At 42.7% G+C, this 23,065-nt stretch overlaps 1 protein-coding gene across 2 annotated transcripts in view; it reads left to right on the forward strand.

Annotated features, from left to right (window-relative positions):
- The window catches only part of LOC140713651 (transcription factor E2F3-like), a 42,390-nt gene that overhangs the window by 4,752 nt on the left and 14,573 nt on the right, over nucleotides 1–23,065 (forward strand). For both annotated transcript variants that reach the window (XM_073024020.1, XM_073024021.1), the window contains exons 2-3: nucleotides 14,353–14,464; nucleotides 19,492–19,711. In XM_073024020.1, the coding sequence (XP_072880121.1) occupies nucleotides 14,353–14,464; nucleotides 19,492–19,711 (332 nt within the window). The remainder of the gene's footprint in view (nucleotides 1–14,352; nucleotides 14,465–19,491; nucleotides 19,712–23,065) is intronic.

The following is a 23,065-nucleotide window of genomic DNA, read 5'->3' on the forward strand; positions in this document are numbered from 1 at the left end:
CAGGTCAGTTACTGTTTTCTCTGGATGGACTGCTTGGAGACTTGGCTGCTGAGAAGCAAGGAGGTGAAAGGCTTGGTTGTATTTTTCCTGTTTTTGTGTGTGTTAGATTGAGGTGAGAGGGATTGTGTGAAAAGTGGGTTATGAAGTGTAATTTTGTGATTGAGGTGGCAAATGGAATGGAACATGATTTAAAGGGCAAACTATAATAGTTCCAGGGAGGAGAATGAGCGAATAGGAAAACTAATGTGTCATTTTTCTAACCTGTAGGCCATCTCTCTCCTATGTTAGATATCTGTTCTTTTTTTCTTAGGTATTGTCAATGTTTAAGCTCCAAATTTTAATACATCTCAGAAATGTTTCCTAAAATTCTTGCTTGTTTTTTTGGCAGTTTTCCAATGCCTGGCACTCAAGCAGGGGGAATAATCACAAGGACAGCAGTAGATTGTTTCATTTCCTTGAGCATGTGTTTCTATTTGAGGTGATGGGTCATCATAACTTAACCCCAGTGATCTCTTGATACACTCTTGAACTATTCATTGCAGTACCACTAGCATAGAGGACACATTTCTGTCGTATTCCAAGATTTGGCATACATTATAACTGGGGAGGCAGAAGTTGCAGGATCATGGGGAAAGCAATGAAGCGTGTGACTGATTGGATCGCTTCTGTAGAGTGCCCTTGATGGACCCAGGGACTGCCTTCTCTACTGTTTTGGTTCTAATACTTTAGATCTCCATTATTGCAAATTCATCATTTGTAAGTACTTTGTTCCATCTTCGGCATCTAAAGTAGAACTGATACTTGGTTCATCAATGTCTCTTCAAAGTTTACTGCACAGTTTCCTCTGCAGACTGTCTACTTGTGTGCAAAGTATTTGTAAAATGAATAGCTATAGTATGGTCCAACAACGGATCCTTGTGTGGCACCCCTGATTACATCTTGCCAATTTTAAAAGCTCATTGTCATCTGTCCTGCTTCCTGACTTTGAATTTCTTAATCAGGTGAATAATTTGCCTTCAATTCCTTGAGGTTTACCTTTAACTCTGACCGAAGTCAACAAATCAGTAAATATTCTTTTGGATTCTTTATTCCATTCAGTTCAAAATATCCACTTCAGAACATTCAACAAAATATTATCATCTTGTAAAGTAATGATCAATTGAAAATTGTCATGCTTTTACTTCAGATGTGCAGTGCAGCCTGACTTTTCAGCCCAGGCAGTTAACATTAGTGGGTCTGGTCCATTCAAGCTCCCCTCTATTCTGTTATGAATTTGTTTAGCCTTTTCTTAAGTACATCCCTCATCGGTTTCAACTGTTCCCATATTGTAGGCACTCATAGGAATTTATTGGTGATTGCCTCATTATCTGGCTCCTGGGCTGCTCTTCCCTATATAAAAAAAAATCTCCTTTTGCATCAAGACTTTCTTAAACTTCTGAAGTGAAGAAAGAAACAGCTTTTTTAATTAGTTCTGTCTTGACTGTGAACGAAGTCACTGGGAGACACAGGCTGGTGAGAAGTCTTTATTAAGCACACAAGCAGGCATCGTACTTGAGACACCCTTGGAAGAAGTCGTCTCCTAAGCTCAAAGTTCACCACGTTTTTATGGCCTTATGATCAGTGGTAGCTCAATATAGCTTCACTGTTCAGCAGTGACATCATTTGCTTCAAAACTTTGGGTTGACAATGCTTCATTTCAATTACATATAATTTCCAAACACCTAAATCTTCACGCCAATACTCCAGACACCCTAGATTGAATGTTAATGCCCATTGTCTCTCTAACTGCATTCATGCATATGCAGACATCTCAGTCAATTAGGTCTTTCCTGGTCTGCATTTTAAATTCAATCTACAATCCATATTCACATCTGAAGGCTGGTTGCTGTTGAAATTAATATTTACTATACACCATAACTCCAGAATACGCCCTAACAAGTTCATCTGTTGCTTTTTACTGTCAGTTATGAAAACTGCAGCAAAATATTTAATGTTTTATTTTCCTTGGACCAGTCTTCTGTATGTAGATGCCCATTGTTTGATGAAAGGGGGTTTTACTCTTTAACTGCTCTTTTGCTTTATTTATGATTATAAAAAGCCCTTAATAAATCCTGCAATGTTTACTTTGCTGACTTTAGCATTTGCTGTCCTCTAGAATGATTTAAAGTAAAACTGAAGATTTGTATTTGGTTTTTAAAAAGTGGAAACATCGTTTTGTTTGTACTGAAATCCCACCGAGCTCTTGAGCTAGGTTTACCACCTGCTTGTCTTTGCATCGTGCAGTGAAACATTTAAAATCCTTTGGGAAAGTTGGACAAATGAGTTTTTTAAAATAAGTGCAGGAGGGCTGTAGTGTGACTGGCATTGTCAAGACTCTCTACCTCCCTGAAGACATGAGTTTTTTATAGTAGTGAATTTGTACAGTCTGGTATGTATTGGGTATTAGTTATTACTGGATTTTAAACAAGGCTTTCACAAGATCAGTCTATTGCAACATGTATACAGTTTGAAAAACAGTTAATGCCACAGTACTAGGCACAACACATTACAGAATACTTCCAGGATGCTCCAGCTGGTCTGGTTACTTTACGTCGAGATTATTGCCAGGTGGACTACAGTTAAGTGTAAACTTTGCTACTTCTAGGTATGGGAATCTGAAGACTCACCACAATGTTGTTTTGATTTGACCCCCCATGAGCACCAATTTGAGCGCATTCCTTGGCTGTACATTGTAATTACCACTTGAGTTCTTTTAAAAATGAAATACTATGTTTTAGTGCCAGCTAGTTATTCTCCACTTCATATTTATACAGGTTTGAATTGATAAAGAAAAGCCAGCATGGATTTGCTAAATGAGTTTTGTGTTTGAGGAGTGTGATTTTAGTTTTTCCGTGAAGCAATTGTGAAGATTGAAGTGAATGCAATAAATGTTGATTGGGTTTTCAAGAGGCATTTAATAAGATCCCAGAAAGGGCTGAGTAGTAAAATGGAATGAAAGTATTACCAGCATAAGTAAGGCAGAAACTAGGGTAGTGATAAACAGTGGATTATGCCAGGTACAGGGGCCAGTGCTGTTTGTGTGTGTATCCATGTATGTTGAGGTTTATGGACAGGTGTATGGGGAAAGTCTATTCCAGTCCACGTTTGAAAATCAGTGACACAGATGTCACAGTGGATGAGGCCCTCCACGAGTCATAAGTTATCGTCGGGTTCTGGTGTTGCGTGCAGGCAGAGGGAAAGAGGTCTGATGACCCTGCGGGCTTGTGAATCCTAGCATTGGTGCTGAGGATCGAATCATAAATCCCAAAGTCGAGTCTGAATTTCTGCATGTCCACTGGGGAGGTCGCTGAGGCATTAGAGGTAAGGACAACAGAGCTAGTCACAGGAGGCAGAGCAGTGGCTATGGGATTGCATTGAGTTGGTGGTCTGGCCATGTTCAACGATTCAGAGGACCTAAATAGATATGCCACAGTTGTTACAAACTTTATAAAGACTTGTAAGCAAATGTGCCCCCACAAAATCATTCGGTGTTCCCCAACCAGAAGCCCTGGATGAACAATGATTTGCAATGTGTTGAGGGCTAGATTGCTGGCATTTAGGACTTCCAATCCAGGAAAGTACAAGAGGTCCAGGTATGACTGCTGGAAAGCCATCTCACATGCAAAGTGGCAATTCCAGATCAAACTGGAATCACAGAAGAACACTTGACTGCAGTGGCAGGGGTTGAATGCCATCACCTCCTACCAAGCAAAACCCAGCATTTCATTGATGACTAGGTTTCTCTCCCAGATGGGCTCAATACCTCTTATGGTCTGGTGGACAGACTATGAAGGCACCTACGGGAACCCCCACAGCCCCCTTAGACCCTGTGACTTCAGTCTCTGAGCGTGATGTGAGAGCATCCTTCAGGTGGGCAAAAAACATCTGCTCCAGAAGGTGTACCTGGTCAATTACTGAAAACCTGTGCTAATCCACTGGCTGGAGTGTTTACTGACTACTTTAATCTCTTGCTGCAATCAAAAGATGCCCAAGAAGAACGTGGTAACCTACCTTAAAGACTTGTCCAGTAGCACTTAAATACACTGTGATGAAGTGCTTTTAGAGTTTGGTCATGAAGCGTATTATCTCCTGCCTGAAGAATGACTTGCCTACTGTCACACCAGGTCAACAGCAGATGCCATTTCATTGGCTTTTCACCCAGCTCTGGCACATCTGGATGATGATGCTAATTACATCAGGATGCTCTTCATTTGCTACAGCTCAGCATTCAATACTAGCATCACCTCAAAACTAATCAATAAATGCTTAGATCTAGGCCTCAATATCCCCTTGATTGTGCAGCAGGATCTGTTTCTTCACTTGCAGGCAGCAGTCAGTGCAGATTGGCAATGACACCTCCCCACAATTGCCATCAGCGCGGGAGCACCACAAGACTGTGTACTTCACCCCCCCCCCCCCCCCGCTCTACTCACTTTAGACTTAGGAGTACGTGACAAAGTACAACTCCAGTGCCATATTTAAGTTTGCTGATGACTCCTACGTTGGCAGAATCAAAGGTGGTGATGAATTGGCATATAGGAGGGAGAGGGGAAATCTGGTTGGATGGTGCCATAAAAACCTCAAGATCATCGACCAAGGACTTCAGGAAAAAAAAGCTGGAGGTCCATGAGCAGTCTGCATCAGGGGATTGGAGGCAGAGAGGGTCAGTAATGATAAATTTCTGGGAGTTTGCCTAGATTTGGAATGTCATCTAAAACTTTGACAGGCTTCTATGGATGCACAGTGGAGAGTATACTGACTGATTGCATCACAACCTGGTATGGAAACATCAATGTCCAGGAATGGGAAGGGCAACCTGTGGTGGACACAGCCCAGCGCATTGCAAGTGTTATGAGTGATGAACAGACCTGATGGATAATGGGGTGCAGAGTTAACCATTTCCCAATGTTTCCGAACTATTGCTGCTATTGAGAGAGAGATAAAGCCCAGGCAAGAACATTTGCTACAGATAAGAGGGGGAGAGAGACTGTTGATTTACTGTATTGTGACTCTTCCTGAATTATTTACAAGGACTTTGCTTTGCTCGTTAACATTCCTCAGGAGATAGCAGGAGTGGCCTGATTTGATGGACACGGTCATTCAGAGTTGATGGATAGCTGAGACCCCATGAGTGGAGATAAAAAGACGGGTCTGGAGAGACACCCTTCAGACACACCAGTGGACACTGACTGAGTGTTGTGAACCCACAGAAAGGTGGGGGCTTCGGAGACCGAACCAGGAGATCGGTCAGTAAAACTCGGTGTTACAGCAGGGCCGGTGGGGACTTGTGTGTGTGTCCACTCATGCCAGAGTGACGACTCCATCACAGAAGAACGGTTTAGCTGAAGACTGAATGAAAACAACAATACGACGGATTAAGAAAGCCACAAAAGGTTTGCCTGCCGCAACGGTTGCTGTTACATCTCGCTGGCTCTCTCTCCCCCCAACGATTTCAACACAACAACCATAACTACTTCAGCATTTATGAACTGAACTCTATACTTTCCTATGACAATTCATTTACCCCTAGACATCGATAGAGCTTGTGTATTATTGATTATTATTATTCCTACACTTTTAGGTTTATTACTGCTAACTTGTTTTATGTGTATATTTGCATTTTTGATATTGTATTGTGTAGTTTACTAATAAACACCTTTAGTTTGGTACCACCAGACTCCAACGGATTCTTCTTTCTCTGCTGGTCAGACACCTAGTTATGGGGTACGTAACACAAGCAAAGCCCGCCGTATCATTGAACACATTTACGAGGAGCGCTGCCGCAGGAAAGCAGCATTCCTCACAAAGGCCATACGTTCTTCTTGCTACTGAAATTGGGCTGGAACTAGATCCTTGCCTCAGTGATACGGAGAGCATTGGGGGGGATATTTAGTGATGGGTTTTAAGCACATTTGGAAAGGCATGGCTGCTTGGGAATAGTCAGCTTTGTGGATGTCAGGTCATGCCTCATAAACTTCACGTTTCTTTGAGGCTGGGTCACCATGGACTTTAAGCTATTCAATAAAGCCCCTCGTGGTATGGTGATTCAGAAGGTAAGGATGCACGGCATCTCGGGTCTGATCTGGAGCTGGCTTGTCCATAGAATACAGGTTAGTCTGTAGGTCTGTGACCAAAGGTGTTCAGCAAGGATCCAAGCTGGGATCTCTGATGTATAAATATATGTGCGTGTGTTAGTAAGTCTGTTAATGATATTAAGATGGGTGGAGTTGTGGCCAGTATAAAAGACTATCAAAGTATAAAGCAGGATATAAATCTGTTATGGATGTGGGCAAAGAAGTGGCAGGTGGAGTTTAATTCAGGCAACTGTACTTTGAGAGACAAGGTATGATTAATGCTAGCCCTTTGGGGCATTCTTTTGAAGATTTGAGGGGAGAAGTTTAATGGCAATGTGAGAGGCAGGGTATGGTAGGCACCTAGAATGGGTTACCGGGATAGTAGTGGAATCGATCAGTTTGGTGGAGGCTGAGGTTTTTACATAGACACATGAATTTCAGTTCAAGTTTAATTGTCATTGAACCATACATGAATACAACCAAATGAGACAGTGTGACTCCGGGGCCAGGGTGAAAAAGACAGTACTTTAACAGTCACATACAGCACAAGGCACACATAGTACATACAAGATGTTAGTAAAATACAGCCACTTTAGATAAAAAGTCCAGGCCCAAGTTATGAATGCCACAGAAATCTACAGTCAAGCATGATACAGCTTGTCTTCTGCCGAATGAATGCTGGGGAGGGGGAGGGGGCAGCAACACTGACTCCAGCCTGGATGAGGTGCCGTGCCGCCCCCAGTCGAGTGCACCAGCTTTGACACCTCTCTCCTGGCGGCTGTAAAAAGGCAAACCCACAGCTTCAGGCCCGGTCCTTGACAGTGAATGGTATGGAGAGATATGAATCATACAAAGGAGAAGGACATTTGGTAGAAATTGGCATCTGGATCAGCACAGCGTTGTGGGCTGAATGGCTTGTCCAGTGCTTTACCGTTGAGAACATGTGGGGCAAGGTTTCCCCCATATAAATGGCGGGTATATGGAACAAGCTGCAAGAGGAAGTAAAGGCACACGTAGACAAACATATTGGCATGAACAAATTGAGCTGGAAGTTATGTTTTTTTGCTGAATGATTGTGACACCAATATCATCCGTATTCAGGAATACATAAATGGAAATTTGCATTCGCCCCTTTATCTTTCTGATCCATTTTTGTTCATCTTTTTTCAAAGCCCTCATTGTGTTTGATCTTGGTGGTTGCAATGTTTCAGTTCTGGTCATATCCATGTAAATATTTTATCCGTTGCTTTACTATCCTTTTCCTAAGGTAAATAGAGCTGCCCACGGTACACTCAGCCAATCCTGCTCTCTGGTCTTGTTTCTCGTTCACTTTTGAGTGGTGTCTCTGGATTAAAGATGATTGACTCCATTCTAGTCTGTAGGTCTAATGATATGTAATCTGCAGCCTCACCTGTAGATATGACAGGAGGTGGGTGTGCTGTGAATTGAGAGGGTATAATTTTTCCATTGCATTTGCCAGTCAGATTTGTGCTCCCAGTTTATGGACCTGAGATTCTCAATCTCCTGATTGCTCTTTCTCCACTTTGAGCAAGGTTTGGGGAAGAACTGGAAATTGGGAAGACTATTTAGAGAGTCTGGTGTCACGGATTACACGGCCTGCCCAAGGCAACTGACTGGTGATGTTGGCCTGGCAAAGGATATTGACTTTTGGGCTGAACTTAGGTGAACTTTTGAAGTTTCTTTTTCCATTGATGGTATTTTTTTCTAATGTGGTAGGATATAAAAGGTCCAGGATAACATCAATTTTTGCACACTTTATGACCATATCTTGTGTGTCTGCTTGTAGAAATTTATAAATCTGTTTATTGAATTAACTTTACCCAGCCAACTCAGATACAGCATGGAGTTGGCCCTTTGAGCTGTGCCACCTAGCAGCCCTGTGCTTAACCTCGGCCTAATCACAGGGCCAGTCAACCAACCAACTGATGCATCTTTGGACTGTGGGAGGAAATCGGAGCACCCGGAGGAATCCCACATGGTCGCAGGGAGAATGTACAGACTCCTTACAGGCTGCGGTTGGAATTGAACCCGGATTGCTGGTACTGTACTCTTGTACTAACTACTATGCTACTGTGTTGGAAGGGAACTGGTTGGTTCTTTTATTGAAGAAGAAAGAGCTTTAAAGTCTTAAGGTCCACAAACCTGACTGTTTGGATAAGCCCATTCTCTCTGCTTCCTCTTGCTCCACTGAACATGTTTCTTTGACTCCTTTCTATCCCCCTTGGTTCAGTCCCTTCCTACCTACATCTGTGACACTTATGCTCCTGATCTCCTCACTAACTTTCAATTCCCTTGTTCTGACCACCTCACTTCCACCATAGCTGTCCAGTCCCTATACACTTATCCTCATCAAGAAGCCTTAAAACTCGCTGCTACTTTCTCGATAAAAGAACCAACCAGTTCCCCTCCACCACCACCCTCATGCATCTGATAAAACTGATCCTCTCCCTCATCAATTTCTCCTTCGGCTCCTCCCACTGCCTCGACTCAGTAGCTATGGGAGCCTGCATGGACCCCAGGTTTGCCGGCCTCTTTGCCTGCTCCATACAACAGTTCGTGTTCCAAGGATTCCCTGGTAATGCACTGGTGCTGCTTCCTGCACCCAGGCTTAGCTTGCCAATTTCATCAACTTTGCTTCCAATTTCCACCCTGCCCTTAAGTTCACTTAGTCTATTTCCGACACTTCTGTCCCCTTTCTCGATCTGTCTCCATCTCTGGAAACAAACTTTTGATCAACAGCTTTTATAAACCTACATCTCCAGTAAAAATTCTATTACTCCTTTTTCTCAGTTCTTTCGTCTTCTGCCTTGTCTGTTCCCAGGATGCAGCTTTCCTTTCCCGAGATGTTGTCCTCCTTCAAAGCATGGTGTTTACCTTCCTCCACCTTCACGTGCACCTCCATTTCCCGACCAGTCATGCTCACCTCCTCTTTCCTCTTGTCCCTTCCAGTCAGGCCCCCAAACAGTCCTTTCAGGTGAGGCAACACGTCAGCTGCCAATCTGCTGGGCCGTCTATTGTCTGGTGCTCCCAATGTGGCCTCTACATTGGTGAGACCCGTCGAAAATTAGGGAAAGGGGGACAGTTTTGTGGAGCACTCAAATTCATCCACATAAAGCAGAGCTTCCCAATTTTAATTCAAATTTAAAAAGTTAAATACATTAAAATGTGAAGTTTGAGGCCTGTGTTCTCAGAGTTATAGCAACCTTGGTCACTGTTGCTATAATCAGGTTTAATATCTCCAGCTTATGTCATGAAGTTTGTTGACTTTGCGGCAACAGTACAGTAAATATGAAATGCCATTTGAAGCAAGGGTTTGGTGTCTTTTAGCAATCTGATTACAACTAGCTGGGCTGATTTTTTTTTTGCTTTTTGTACACTTGAAACTTTAAACTTGAGTGTTGAAATAATTAAGGTCAGAAAGATACTGCTGTGAATGGGCTTGCTGCCGATTTGGAGTGGTGTTGGGAGCTCTCAACCACCAGGCTTCTGAACTAATTTTACTCCTCTCGACTGAGCTGACTCCTAAAACCTGCAGACTTCTTTCAAGGACTCTGCAGCTCAGTATTTAGTTTTTTATAGTTTACTTTAGTTATCTTCTTGCACATTGTATGTTAATCTTTGTCATTCTGTTTTTGTATAGTTTTTCCACAAATTCTATTGTATTTCATTATTTCCTGTAAATGCCCACAAGAAAGCGAATCTCGAGGTAGACGTGTGGTGCTTTGAAGAAGTATACACACTTACAATAATAAATTTACTTTGGACTTTGCCTCAGTGTATTGTGGCATTAATCACTGTTGGAGGTGTGAACTTGCTTGCAACAGGAGAAATGACAGTTTATCTTCAGCTCACTTCCTGTTAAAGGCGGGTTTTAAAGAGAATTGTGGAGGTGCATATGGAGATCAAACAACTGGAGGTAAAGCTACTAGGTGATAGACAAGGAATATGCGCACTGATAGTTTGAGATGTGTCCATTTTAATGCCAGGAGTATCATGAACAAAGCGGGTGAGATTAGAGCATGGATCAGTACTTGGAGCTATGATGTTGTGGTCATGAGAGACTTGGATGGCTCAGGGGCAGGAAAGTGTGCCAGGCATCAGATGTTTCAGAAAGGACGGGGAGAGGGGCAGAAGAGATGGGTGTGTGGCACTGCTGATCAGAAAAGGAGGAAGTCATGGAGGGATTGTCTACGGAGTCTCTAGGCGGAAGTTAGAACAGGAAGGGGTCAATAACTCTTCTGGGTGTTTTTTATAGACCACCCAATAGTAACAGGGACATTGAGGAGCAGATAGGGAGACAGATTCTGGAAAGTTGCAATAATAACAGGGTTGTTGTGATGGGAGATTTTAATTTCCCCAATATTGATTGGCATCTCCCCAGAGTGAGGGGTTTAGATGGGGTGGAGTTTGTTAGATGTGTTCAGGAAGGTGTCCTGACACAATATATAGGTAAGCCTACAAGCTGAAAGGCTGTATCTGATCTGGTATTGGGAAATGAACTTGGTCAGGTGTCTTAGTGGGAAAGCATTTTGGAGATGGTGATCATAATTCTTTCTCCTTTACCATAGCATTGGAGAGGGATAGGAACAGACAAGTTATGAAAGCAGTTAATTGGAGTAAGGGGAGATATGAAGCTATCAGGAAGCATAACTCAGGAACAGATGTTCTCAGGGGAATGTACGGCAGAAATGTGGCAAATGTTCGGGGGATATTGGGTAATGTTCTGCAAAGGTACGTTCTAATGTGACAAGGAAAGAATGGTAGAGTACAGGAACTGTGGTGTACAAAGGCTGTTGAAAATCTAGTCAAGAATAAAAGAGCTGACGAAAGGTTCAAAAAACTAGGTAATGATGGAGATCCAGAAAATTATAAGGCTAGCAGGAAGGGGCTTAAGAATGAAATTAAGAGAGCCAGAAGGGGCCATGAGAAGGCCTTGGAGAGCAGAATTAAGGAAAACCCCATGGTATTATGCAAGAATGTGAAGAGCAAGAGGATAAGACGTGAGAGAATAGTACCAATCAAGTGTGACAGTGGAAAAGCGTGTATGGAACCGGAGGAGATAGCAGAAATACTTTATGAATACTTTGCTTAAATATTCACTATGGAAAAGGATCTTGGCAATTGTGGGGATGACTTGCAGAGGATTGAAAAGATTGAGCATATAGACATTAAGAAAGAGGATGTGCTGAAGCTTTTGGAAAGCAAGTTGGAGAAGTCACCAGGACCTGACTAGATATACCCCAGGCTACTGTGGGAGGTGAAGGTGGAGATTGCTGAGCCTCTGGCAATGACCTTTGCATCAATGAGGACGGGAGAGGTTCCTGAGGGTTGCGGATGTTGTTCCCTTATTCAAGAAAGGGAGTAGGGATAGACCAGGAAATTTTAGACCAGTGAGTCTTACTTCAGTGGTTAAGTTGATAGAGCAGATCCTGAGAGGCAGGATTTATGAATGTTTGGAGAGGCATACAGGTATCCCCCGCTTTACGAATGTTTGCTTTCCGCCACTTTGCTTTTACGAAAGATCTACATTAGTGACCCGTTTTCGCAATACAAAGAGGATTTACGCTCTTACGAAAATTTTTCCCATATAAATTAATGGTTCTTCACTTTATGCCATTTCGGCTTAAGGTTTCATAGAATGCATACCTTTGTAAAAGGGGGGGAGACACCTGTAATATGATTAGGACTAGTCTGCATGTCAAAGGCAGGTCGTGCCTTACAAGCCTGATTGAATTTTTTTGAGGATGTGACTAAACACATTAATAAAGGTAGAGCAGTAGATGTAGTGTGTATGGTTTCAGCAAGGCATTTGATAAGGTACCCCATGCAAGGCTTATTGAGAAAGTAAGGAGGCATGGGATCCAAGGGGACATTGCTTTGTGGATCCAGAATTGGCTTGCCTACAGAAGACAAAGAGTGGTTGTAGACAGGTCATATTTTGCATGGAGGTCGGTGACCAGTGGTGTTTTCTGGGACCCCTTCTCCATGTTTTTTTATAAATGACTTGGATGAGGAAGTGGAGGAATGGGTTCATAATTTTGCTGATAACACAAAGGTTGGGAGGTGTTGTGGATAGTGTGGAGGGCTGTCAGAGGTTACAGCAGGACATTGATAGGATGCAAAACTGGGCTGAGAAGTGGTAGATAAAGTTCAACCCAGATAAGTGTGAAGTGGTTCATTTTGGAAGGTCAAATATGATGGCAGATTATAGTGTTAATGGTAAGATTCTTGGCAATGTGGAGGATCAGAGGGATCTTGGGGTCCAAGTCCATAGGACACTCAGAGCTGCTGCGCAGGTTGACTCTGTGGTTAAGAAGGCGTACGGTGCTTTGGCCTTCAACTGTGGGATTGAGTTCAAGAGCCAAGAGGTAATGTTACAGCTGTATAGAACCCTGGTCAGACCCCACTTGGAGTACTGTGCTCAGTTCTGGTCACCTCACTACAGGAAGGATGTAGAAACTGAAGAAAGGGTACAGAGGAGATTTAAGATGATGTTGCCTGGATTGTGGAGCATGCCTTATGAGAACAGGTTGATCTAACCTGATAGAGGCGTCTTAGATGATGAGAGGCATTGATGGTGTGGATAGTCAGAGGCTTTTTCCCAGGGCTGAAATGGCTAACATGAGAGGGCACATTTTTAAGGTGCTTAGAAGTAGGTACAAAGGAGATGTCAGGGGTAAGTTTTTTTTACAGAGTGGTGAGTGCGTGGAATGGGCTGCTGGCGACTGTGGTAGCGATAGGGTCTTTTAAGAGGCTTCTGGACAGGTACATGGAGCTTAGAAAAATAGAGGGCCATGGGTAACACTAGGTAATTTCTGAAGTACATGTTCGGCACAGCATTGTGGGCTGAAGGGTCTGTATTGTGCTGTAGGTTTTCTATGTTTCTATAACTGGAGTAATAAGAATGGGGAATTCTGCTTGGCTGAAATTGGAAATATCTGGACATTGAATGTGGTAGTTCTGATGGAGGTTGTATTTCATGAACAGGGCGAGAAGGATTTTAAATCTGGAGGTGGAATGATTACAGATTGTTTAACGTGTCGGCTTCTAGCTTTCCAAGTGGTCATATACTAAAAAAAATTTGAAGGGTCCATTATGATTACTTAATGTCTTGGAGTAAATTCCTATTACTGGGATGCAGAGAAAAAATTTTCAGCTGATTTTAATTCCTGTGAAGTTTTGTGTACTGTTGAAGTGTTTTAGGCTTGGAAAGTTAAGTACTTATTTTTCACAAAAACTGCGATCGATGTTTGTCCAAGATTTTGTTTTAATAGCAGTTATTCATTTGATGTTCAGAGTTGAGTTGAGATCTTGAAACCTGGCAACTCCTTGACATTAAATCTGGTTTCAGTTATGCTGGCACCTCTAGAGCAGGCCTTTCTCTTATGTGAAGCCTTCATTTTTTTTTCTTCTTATTTTGCCCTTTCATTTGTTTTCATGCTGCTGTTTTAATTTTATTTGGCCATATTACTTATAGTTACTGTATTTCAATTCCAATATTTTATTATTCAAAAGTTAACCTGCTTTAACATTGTCCTAAGTGATTCCAGGAGTTGATTTTGAGTTGTTATTCTTGTTGTTTTACCTGCAGATCAAGATGTTAATAGTTAATGAGGCTTAACCCAGTTGTTATAAATTTGATCTTGGCAGTGCACTCATTGCAGATGAAGAAATGCAAAGTTGAATTGGTGATTTAGTTAGTGTTCATTATATTAGTGGGCTGTGGTTGAGTGCTCAGTCAATCTGCATTGGTTGCTGGTGTGCACTGGACCATGCAAGTTTACGTCTGCCTTGGTTTGTGCTTTTTTTTTTGCCTTGTTTGAACTCTTTAATTTTTAAATTGTAACCCAGAACCATTGTAGGGTTTTGAGTTGGGTTGAAATTGTTTAGTGTTGACAGCCTTCCATTGAGTCTGAGTTCTATCCTATGATTTGAAGACCAACTTTGAAAAGTCATAGTTTCTTTTTGCTCCTGTTGACCTCATTTTGCATCCCCCAATTTGCTATCTTATACTTATTTTGTTTTGCCTAATTATTGCTTGGCTGAAGTGCTAAGTGACCAGAGTCAGTTCTGTTAACTCCTATCGTTTAACTTGTTCTCTTCATCAATACAGTGCTTTTGCTGCTGATTACTGAATTATCAGATCTGTAAATGCTGTACTAGTTATGCATGCAAGTGTGTTATTTGGATGAACCATCATTTGCTTTTCATTGCACAGGCGAAGAGAAGGTTGGCGTTAGATGAAAGTGATCACCAGTACCTAGCTGCTGATATATGCACTCCAAAGGGAAAAGGCCGGGTTGCAATGAGAAGCCCCAGCAGTCCGAGAAGTAAGTGCAATCCGGTTTTACCTTGTGTATGCATGCTGGGATTAACTATATCAAGAGTGACTTCCTCAATGGGGTCAGCTTTTCTGGTTGCAAGTATCCAGAGAAGAGCATAAAATGCAGTATTGAACTAACTAGGTAGCTCTTCGATTAGTCGTAGAGCACGGTATGGCCCTTCAACCAGTGAGGCCATGTTGACCACTGTGTTTTACAAGTTTGCTGTAAACTTGACGTCAGCTACGAGCAGGATACCGGCAGATTTCCTGTTCCACCTTTTTACTCTTAAATTTTAAATGTTTTCATGTCAAATAAATTTCAGCTTCCATCTTCTGCTTGTGTTCATTTAAATATAAAATAGCAATGAAAATTAAGCTACTAAAATTAGGTTGTTTGACTTTCTTGTCCAGCAGTTAGATAGCTCAAACTCACTGAGCTTCCCCTCATGTATTTTGAGCACTGAAACATACTGGTTTGGCTCAGGTTCTCTGTTATGTGCTGACATCAATAGCAGGGAATGTCACTGCCTCACAGTAAATTATTTGTACATTTGAAAGCCATTTTAATTTCGGCATGCTGGCAGTGAATTGTTATGTGTAATATTTTTAATCCTGCTCATGTACTTCAGCACACGGTGAAGTACAGGTTTGAGAGTCTGTCTATTCATTAGTTTCTTATGATGACTTGGATCACTCTGCTCTCCTGGTTCATTCAACAATCCCACCAGTCTAACGTCTTTGCCTCTTTCCCTGTGCCAATCTTCTCTCTACTCTATTAACCCCCAGTAAGAACATCACCTCTGCATCTATCCTGCTGCGCATCGTAAGAATTTTGCATGATTGACTAAGACACATCTGCTGTGAGAGAGTGTAGGCTGCCTGCTCACTGGAAAGACTGGCTAGCTTCAGTGTAATTAGTTATAGAGTCATAGAGCATAGAACCAGGCCTTGCTGAACTGATATTCTGCGTAGTCCCATCGACCTGAACCTAGACCATAACCCTCCATATTTCACCTTTCATCCTTAACCTATGTCTTCTAGTTGTAGTCTCACCCAACATCACTGAAAAAGCCTGCTTGCATTAACTCTATCTATAACCTTCATGATTTTGTATATGTCTATCAAATCTTCCTTCATTCTCCTATGTTCCAGGGAGAAAAGTCCTAATCTATTCAAACTTTGTGTCTGCATGTAACTTGGGCGGGGTGGGGGGGGGGGGGGTGGCGTTTACTCTTGACTCAAATCTTCCAACAGTAAAGCCATAAAAACAGAAAATGATCAGGTATTCGACAGGTCAGGTAGTATCTGTGAAGAGAAAAGTTAATATATTTCATATCAAAGACCTTTTATCAAAAATAATGATGAAAGATTGATTTTTGATCTGAAGCTTTTTTTTCCTTCCTGGAGATGATGCCTGGTTTGCTGAGAATTCCCAGCATTTCTGATCTATTTCGGTCTGTTTTGTTTTTTTTCTGGACCAAAATGTTGTTTGCCTTCCTTATTGCTGTATCTTTTAGGTTAGTTATCCTGGACATCCAAGTCCCAAGCCCCATTCAACATCTTTAAATCTTTTGTCATTAAAACAAAATATTTGGATTTATTTTATTTAAAGCAGGTGATCCAGCATTTCCTCACATTTTAACTGCATTTTGTTTACTCAGACTTCTGAAACCTTGCAGGCTCTTTATAACTTGGACACATCTTGGGCCTTAGCAAAGGTGGGCATAATGCACTTGGCCCCCTATCTAAATTATTGTAGACACCTCAACTCCGATCCCTGAGGCACTCTATTAATTGCAGAAAATTGATTTTTTTTCTCGTTTTACCTGTTAACCAATTAATATGCATGTTCCTGCGTTCTTCTGAATGAGCCCTAGCCGCTGTCCGTCCTATCTATCCTGCTAGTTATAGCGTCAAGACGCTATTTCTTCACATCCATCTTGATTTTGCCTAGCTCTCTGCTCACATTGGTGTTGTGTGCAAAGATGCTACAATGATTATCTTTGTATGCAACTAGCTTGCTGTTGATATGTATGTTTAGAATTGTTTACCACATGTTCCAGTCATCAATCCAGTTTAAATGCTGGTAACCTAGTGTTGAAGATGATAATGTTTGTATGTAAAGGATGAAATTGTAAATGGGGTGTATATATCTATTGGGAAGTGCCTCTGGGGGAAAGAGGAATGGTGAGGCATTGTACCTCACCCTCACCATTGTGTTTTAAGAAGGTAGGTTTGTTTTTGGTATTGACCTAATCTCACTTCTCGATTTCTTGTTTGTCAAATACCTCCTTGAAACCTCATCCAGAATTTCATGTCCACTATTGTCTTGTTAATTCATATTTAGTGTTAACAAGTGTAGAAATAGCTCTACCATCACACATTGGATGATAAAGCATGTTGGGGTTGCTGACAAGTTCCCTATATTTTGCTTTACTTAATGCTAGTGTTTGCTAAAGCAGAGGTTAAAGTTAATGCAGATAACTGTGGCCTGATAAAGAGGCCACCTTACCATCTGCTCTGGGGATCAGAATGTCTGTTTAAATTGAACTGAATTGTCTTATTATTAATACTATTCATAAGAATGTGCACAAATTGTGTTCCAGCTTTCATGTAAATTGCAGCCCAGTGTGAGCTACACATTGTAGCCCCTGGGTCCTTAATAAGACAGTAGCAAGAAATTCCTGGTTTTTCTAATGGTGTCAATTAGCAGCTTCTATTTGATCATTAATTTTGTTTAGGGATGCCTAAAGTGCAGTCAGTCATTAACTGGTTACCAGCTGAATGGAGTGTTTTTGATTCAGGTTTTGGGCATGCTAATGGTTGATTGAATTATACATGTAACATTGCAGTGAGGTAGTCTATTCGACCTGAAGCTTGGATGAATAAATCCATGTAAATCCAGTACTGTCTTGAATCACAAAGAAATCATTTGTCTTACTGTGCTTGTCATGATTTGGAAAGTTATCTGATAAGTAGCAATCATTATGTCTTGCCAAATCACTGACTTTTTCCTCTTTGTTTTTTATTCAATTTCCTTTTGAAAGCTACAGTGGAATCTGCTTCTGCTTTTCAGCAAAGCATTCCAGGTCATCGTAACACTGTACTGAACTATCATTCCATCATCTCTTTGCTGTTCCTCTGTGTTGAATGCTTTGTGGCTGGAAGCTGTTACTTCAAGCTTCTGTCAACGATGGCTTCAGAATCTCCTCGTTGTCTGCTAAAAACAGTAATTCTGGTCAAAAGGCATTCCCATGTAATGAGAATGTAGGTGCTATTCAAATATAATTTAACAACTAGATTAGTCTGTCCTAAAAATTTAACAACTATGAAACCCCTTGAGCTGTTCCTATTTTTCCAAAGCATCACTCCTGTACATTGAATTTTATTTGTTCTGTCTACTTGTATTACTTTCTAATGAAGTTCTTTTTCTTTTTTTCCTATTGAGCTTTGAATCAAATCTGCACCTTATATGATCATCCCAGAGCCAGAGTAGTTCATATATATGCAGGAGAACAGTGCTGACGCCTAGGAGACACCACTGAACATTTCTCATTTTTTGATGCAGTGTTTCATTTGGAACATCAGCCCTCCCTGTGACTCCACATGCACTGAGGCCTTCCAGGAGTTTACTTTTGCATTCCAGGGTCCATCATTGCAGTCTCTTGATCACTTTTCCTCCATTCAATCTCTTTGCCCACTTTATTTTGTCCACGATGCTAATGCTTCCTTAATTTTATGATCATCTGCTTTGCTAATGTCTATTATTTTGTACTTCAAATTTCTTCTGAAAGTCTGCATGCAACATAATTACATTGTCTATAAAAGTTAAACTGCAGATACAGGAAATCTGAAGTAACAAATGTTAAGAAATCTGTGGAAAGGAAAATGGTGTTATCATTTCACATTGCAGAAAAGAGAAGTTGGGGAAGGGAAGATGGGACAGAAGGGGTATATGTAGTACAAGCTGATGGAGGAAGAGAACCTGAGCCAGTATTAGAAAGATGACTTGAAGCAGAAACGGTCAGCACAGAATGAGTTAACCTAAAAATTGGACAATTCAAATTGAGTCTGGAAAGCTTCAAAGCAAGACAGTTGCGGATGCAGCACTTAGTGTTGGGCCACATTGTAACAGTGCATCAGACCATAGATGAGAATGGGAGTTAAAATTGCAGGCTTCAGGAACTGAAAGTTGCTTCAAAGATGCTGGTTCAGTTTTACTCTCTACAAGCATGACATGTATCTTTGTGGTTATGTCAAATGCCACTGATTTGATGCACCAGAATAGTTCTTGTACATACTGGGTTTGGCACCCATCAATTTTCATGTTTCATTGAGATTGGCTTAACCAGTTTATTTAGCCTGATGCTGAAATCAAATAATTGCCAATTGGTATTACTCAGTTTTGAGGGTGAATAAAAATGCTGGAGTTATGTACCTCAATGTCAAGGAAAAAAATAGGAGCCCCAGTACCTTGTGTGCTCTTGTTTGTAAGAATAGAAATGTATTCATTTTTAAATACTGATCTCTTCCATTGTATTGGATTGGAAAAGGTCTGGCTCTGAAATCTTAAATGATGATGAAAATGGGCAATTATGTAATTAAGGATGAGTAGTCAATTTTGTGATGGATTGGAATTTTCTTGCCTGTGAGGAAATACTGCCCAGAAATATAATAATTTTCAAATCTTCAATTAAGATTTGTCCCTGGTGATAGTCTCACTCATTAGCCATAATTCTTCCACATCACCCAAATTCTTACAGGCAACTTAAGCACTAAATAAAATCTAACAGCATTATCTCAATGACTTTTGTTTCAATAATTTCTAAGTCTTTGCTTATGGTTATGTGTAAAAGAATTTTGAGACAAATTAATATCAAAGTTGTGAACTGAAGGTTGTTTTGTAATAGGCATCTTCCTTGGAGTACAGTTGAATCAACATTTAATTTCAAATGTTTGAGAGCAACAATTATTAAGTTTTAAATTACACGCGATCGATCTAAACGCCTGTTTACAATTTCTTCCACAACACAGCTCCCAGATCCCCATTGGAGAAGACTCGCTACAATACTTCTCTGGTCCCCCTCACAAAGAACGTGGTTCAACTCTTGGGTCAATCTCCAGATGGCGTGTTGGATTTGAACAGAGCTGCAGAGGTCTTAAACGTGCCAAAACGAAGAATCTACGACATCACTAATGTGCTGGAGGGTATTCATCTCATTGAAAAGAAATCCAAAAATAACGTTCAGTGGATGTAAGTTTTCTGCTCAAATTTCTGTGCCATGTAGATGCTTACAGTTCATATTGTGGCAAAGGGATAACCGAATTGATGTCCTGTCTTTATTTTTCATGTTACCAAACTCCTAAAATGTTAGATTATATAATCACTTCCTCATAGGGTCTGTCTGTCATTGACATTTGCAGCCCATTCTTAATTGCTCCAGAACCGTGTCAACCACAGTGCCTGGGCCTGGACTTGCAGAACACCGAGGATAAGGATGGCTGTTCTTTCTCTGCACGGCTCTGGCTTGTAGGATGATTTGGTTGGATTTGTTGTAAATTCTAGATTCATGTGGAAAGTGGAAGGAGGGCCTGAGCAGGTGGAAGTGCTGGGTGATGGGCTAGTTTTTGATGGTGTATAGACCGGCCTGTAGCAGGTGGAAGTGCTGGGTGATGGGCTAGTTTTTGATGGTGTATAGACCGGCCTGTAGCAGGTGGAAGTGCTGGGTGATGGGCTAGTTTTTGATGGTGTATAGACCGGCCTGAGCAGGTGGAAGTGCTGGGTGATGGGCTAGTTTTTGATGGTGTATAGACCGGCCTGTAGCAGGTGGAAGTGCTGGGTGATGGGCTAGTTTTTGATGGTGTATAGACTGGCCTGTAGCAGGTGGAAGTGCTGGGTGATGGGCTAGTTTTTGATGGTGTATAGACCGGCCTGTAGCAGGTGGAAGTGCTGGGTGATGGGCTAGTTTTTGATGGTCTATAGACCGGCTTGTAGCAGGTGGAAGTGCTGGGTGATGGGCTAGTTTTTGATGGTGTATAGACCGGCCTGAGCAGGTGGAAGTGCTGGGTGATGGGCTAGTTTTTGATGGTGTATAGACCGGCCTGTAGCAGGTGGAAGTGCTGGGTGATGGGCTAGTTTTTGATGGTGTATAGACCGGCCTGTAGCAGGTGGAAGTGCTGGGTGATGGGCTAGTTTTTGATGGTGTATAGACCGGCCTGAGCAGGTGGAAGTGCTGGGTGATGGGCTAGTTTTTGATGGTGTATAGACCGGCCTGTAGCAGGTGGAAGTGCTGGGTGATGGGCTAGTTTTTGATGGTGTATAGACCGGCCTGAGCAGGTGGAAGTGCTGGGTGATGGGCTAGTTTTTGATGGTGTATAGACCGGCCTGTAGCAGGTGGAAGTGCTGGGTGATGGGCTAGTTTTTGATGGTGTATAGACCGGCCTGTAGCAGGTGGAAGTGCTGGGTGATGGGCTAGTTTTTGATGGTGTATAGACCGGCCTGAGCAGGTGGAAGTGCTGGGTGATGGGCTAGTTTTTGATGGTGTATAGACCGGCCTGTAGCAGGTGGAAGTGCTGGGTGATGGGCTAGTTTTTGATGGTGTATAGACCGGCCTGTAGCAGGTGGAAGTGCTGGGTGATGGGCTAGTTTTTGATGGTCTATAGACCGGCTTGTAGCAGGTGGAAGTGCTGGGTGATGGGCTAGTTTTTGATGGTGTATAGACCGGCCTGTAGCAGGTGGAAGTGCTGGGTGATGGGCTAGTTTTTGATGGTGTATAGACCGGCCTGAGCAGGTGGAAGTGCTGGGTGATGGGCTAGTTTTTGATGGTGTATAGACCGGCCTGTAGCAGGTGGAAGTGCTGGGTGATGGGCTAGTTTTTGATGGTCTATAGACCGGCCTGTAGCAGGTGGAAGTGCTGGGTGATGGGCTAGTTTTTGATGGTGTATAGACCGGCCTGAGCAGGTGGAAGTGCTGGGTGATGGGCTAGTTTTTGATGGTGTATAGACCGGCCTGTAGCAGGTGGAAGTGCTGGGTGATGGGCTAGTTTTTGATGGTGTATAGACCGGCCTGTAGCAGGTGGAAGTGCTGGGTGATGGGCTAGTTTTTGATGGTGTATAGACCGGCCTGTAGCAGGTGGAAGTGCTGGGTGATGGGCTAGTTTTTGATGGTGTATAGACCGGCCTGTAGCAGGTGGAAGTGCTGGGTGATGGGCTAGTTTTTGATGGTGTATAGACCGGCCTGTAGCAGGTGGAAGTGCTGGGTGATGGGCTAGTTTTTGATGGTGTATAGTCCGGCCTGTAGCAGGTGGAAGTGCTGGGTGATGGGCTAGTTTTTGATGGTGTATAGACCGGCCTGTAGCAGGTGGATGTGCTGGTGATGGGCTAGTTTTTGATGGTGTATAGACTGGCCTGAGCAGGTGGAAGTGCTGGGTGATGGGCTAGTTTTTGATGGTGTATAGACCGGCCTGTAGCAGGTGGAAGTGCTGGGTGATGGGCTAGTTATTGATGGTGTATAGACCGGCCTGTAGCAGGTGGAAGTGCTGGGTGATGGGCTAGTTTTTGATGGTGTATAGACCGGCCTGTAGCAGGTGGAAGTGCTGGGTGATGGGCTAGTTTTTGATGGTGTATAGACCGGCCTGTAGCAGGTGGAAGTGCTGGGTGATGGGCTAGTTATTGATGGTGTATAGACTGGCCTGTAGCAGGTGGAAGTGCTGGGTGATGGGCTAGTTTTTGATGGTGTATAGACTGGCCTGTAGCAGGTGGAAGTGCTGGGTGATGGGCTAGTTATTGATGGTGTTTAGACCGGCCTGTAGCAGGTGGAAGTGCTGGGTGATGGGCTAGTTTTTGATGGTGTATAGACCGGCCTGTAGCAGGTGGAAGTGCTGGGTGATGGGCTAGTTTTTGATGGTGTATAGACCGGCCTGTAGCAGGTGGAAGTGCTGGGTGATGGGCTAGTTTTTGATGGTGTATAGACCGGCCTGTAGCAGGTGGAAGTGCTGGGTGATGGGCTAGTTATTGATGGTGTATAGACTGGCCTGTAGCAGGTGGAAGTGCTGGGTGATGGGCTAGTTTTTGATGGTGTATAGACCGGCCTGTAGCAGGTGGAAGTGCTGGGTGATGGGCTAGTTATTGATGGTGTTTAGACCGGCCTGTAGCAGGTGGAAGTGCTGGGTGATGGGCTAGTTTTTGATGGTGTATAGACCGGCCTGTAGCAGGTGGAAGTGCTGGGTGATGGGCTAGTTTTTGATGATGTATAGTCTGGCCTGTAGCAGGTGGAAGTGCTGGGTGATGGGCTAGTTTTTGATGGTGTATAGACCGGCCTGTAGCAGGTGGAAGTGCTGGGTGATGGGCTAGTTTTTGATGGTGTATAGACCGGCCTGAGCAGGTGGAAGTGCTGGGTGATGGGCTAGTTTTTGATGGTGTATAGACCGGCCTGTAGCAGGTGGAAGTGCTGGGTGATGGGCTAGTTTTTGATGGTGTATAGACCGGCCTGTAGCAGGTGGAAGTGCTGGGTGATGGGCTAGTTTTTGATGGTGTATAGACCGGCCTGTAGCAGGTGGAAGTGCTGGGTGATGGGCTAGTTTTTGATGGTGTATAGACCGGCCTGTAG

The sequence above is a fragment of the Hemitrygon akajei genome, chromosome 20 (genome assembly GCF_048418815.1).
Source record: "Hemitrygon akajei chromosome 20, sHemAka1.3, whole genome shotgun sequence".
Classification (NCBI taxonomy): Eukaryota; Metazoa; Chordata; class Chondrichthyes; order Myliobatiformes; family Dasyatidae; genus Hemitrygon; species Hemitrygon akajei.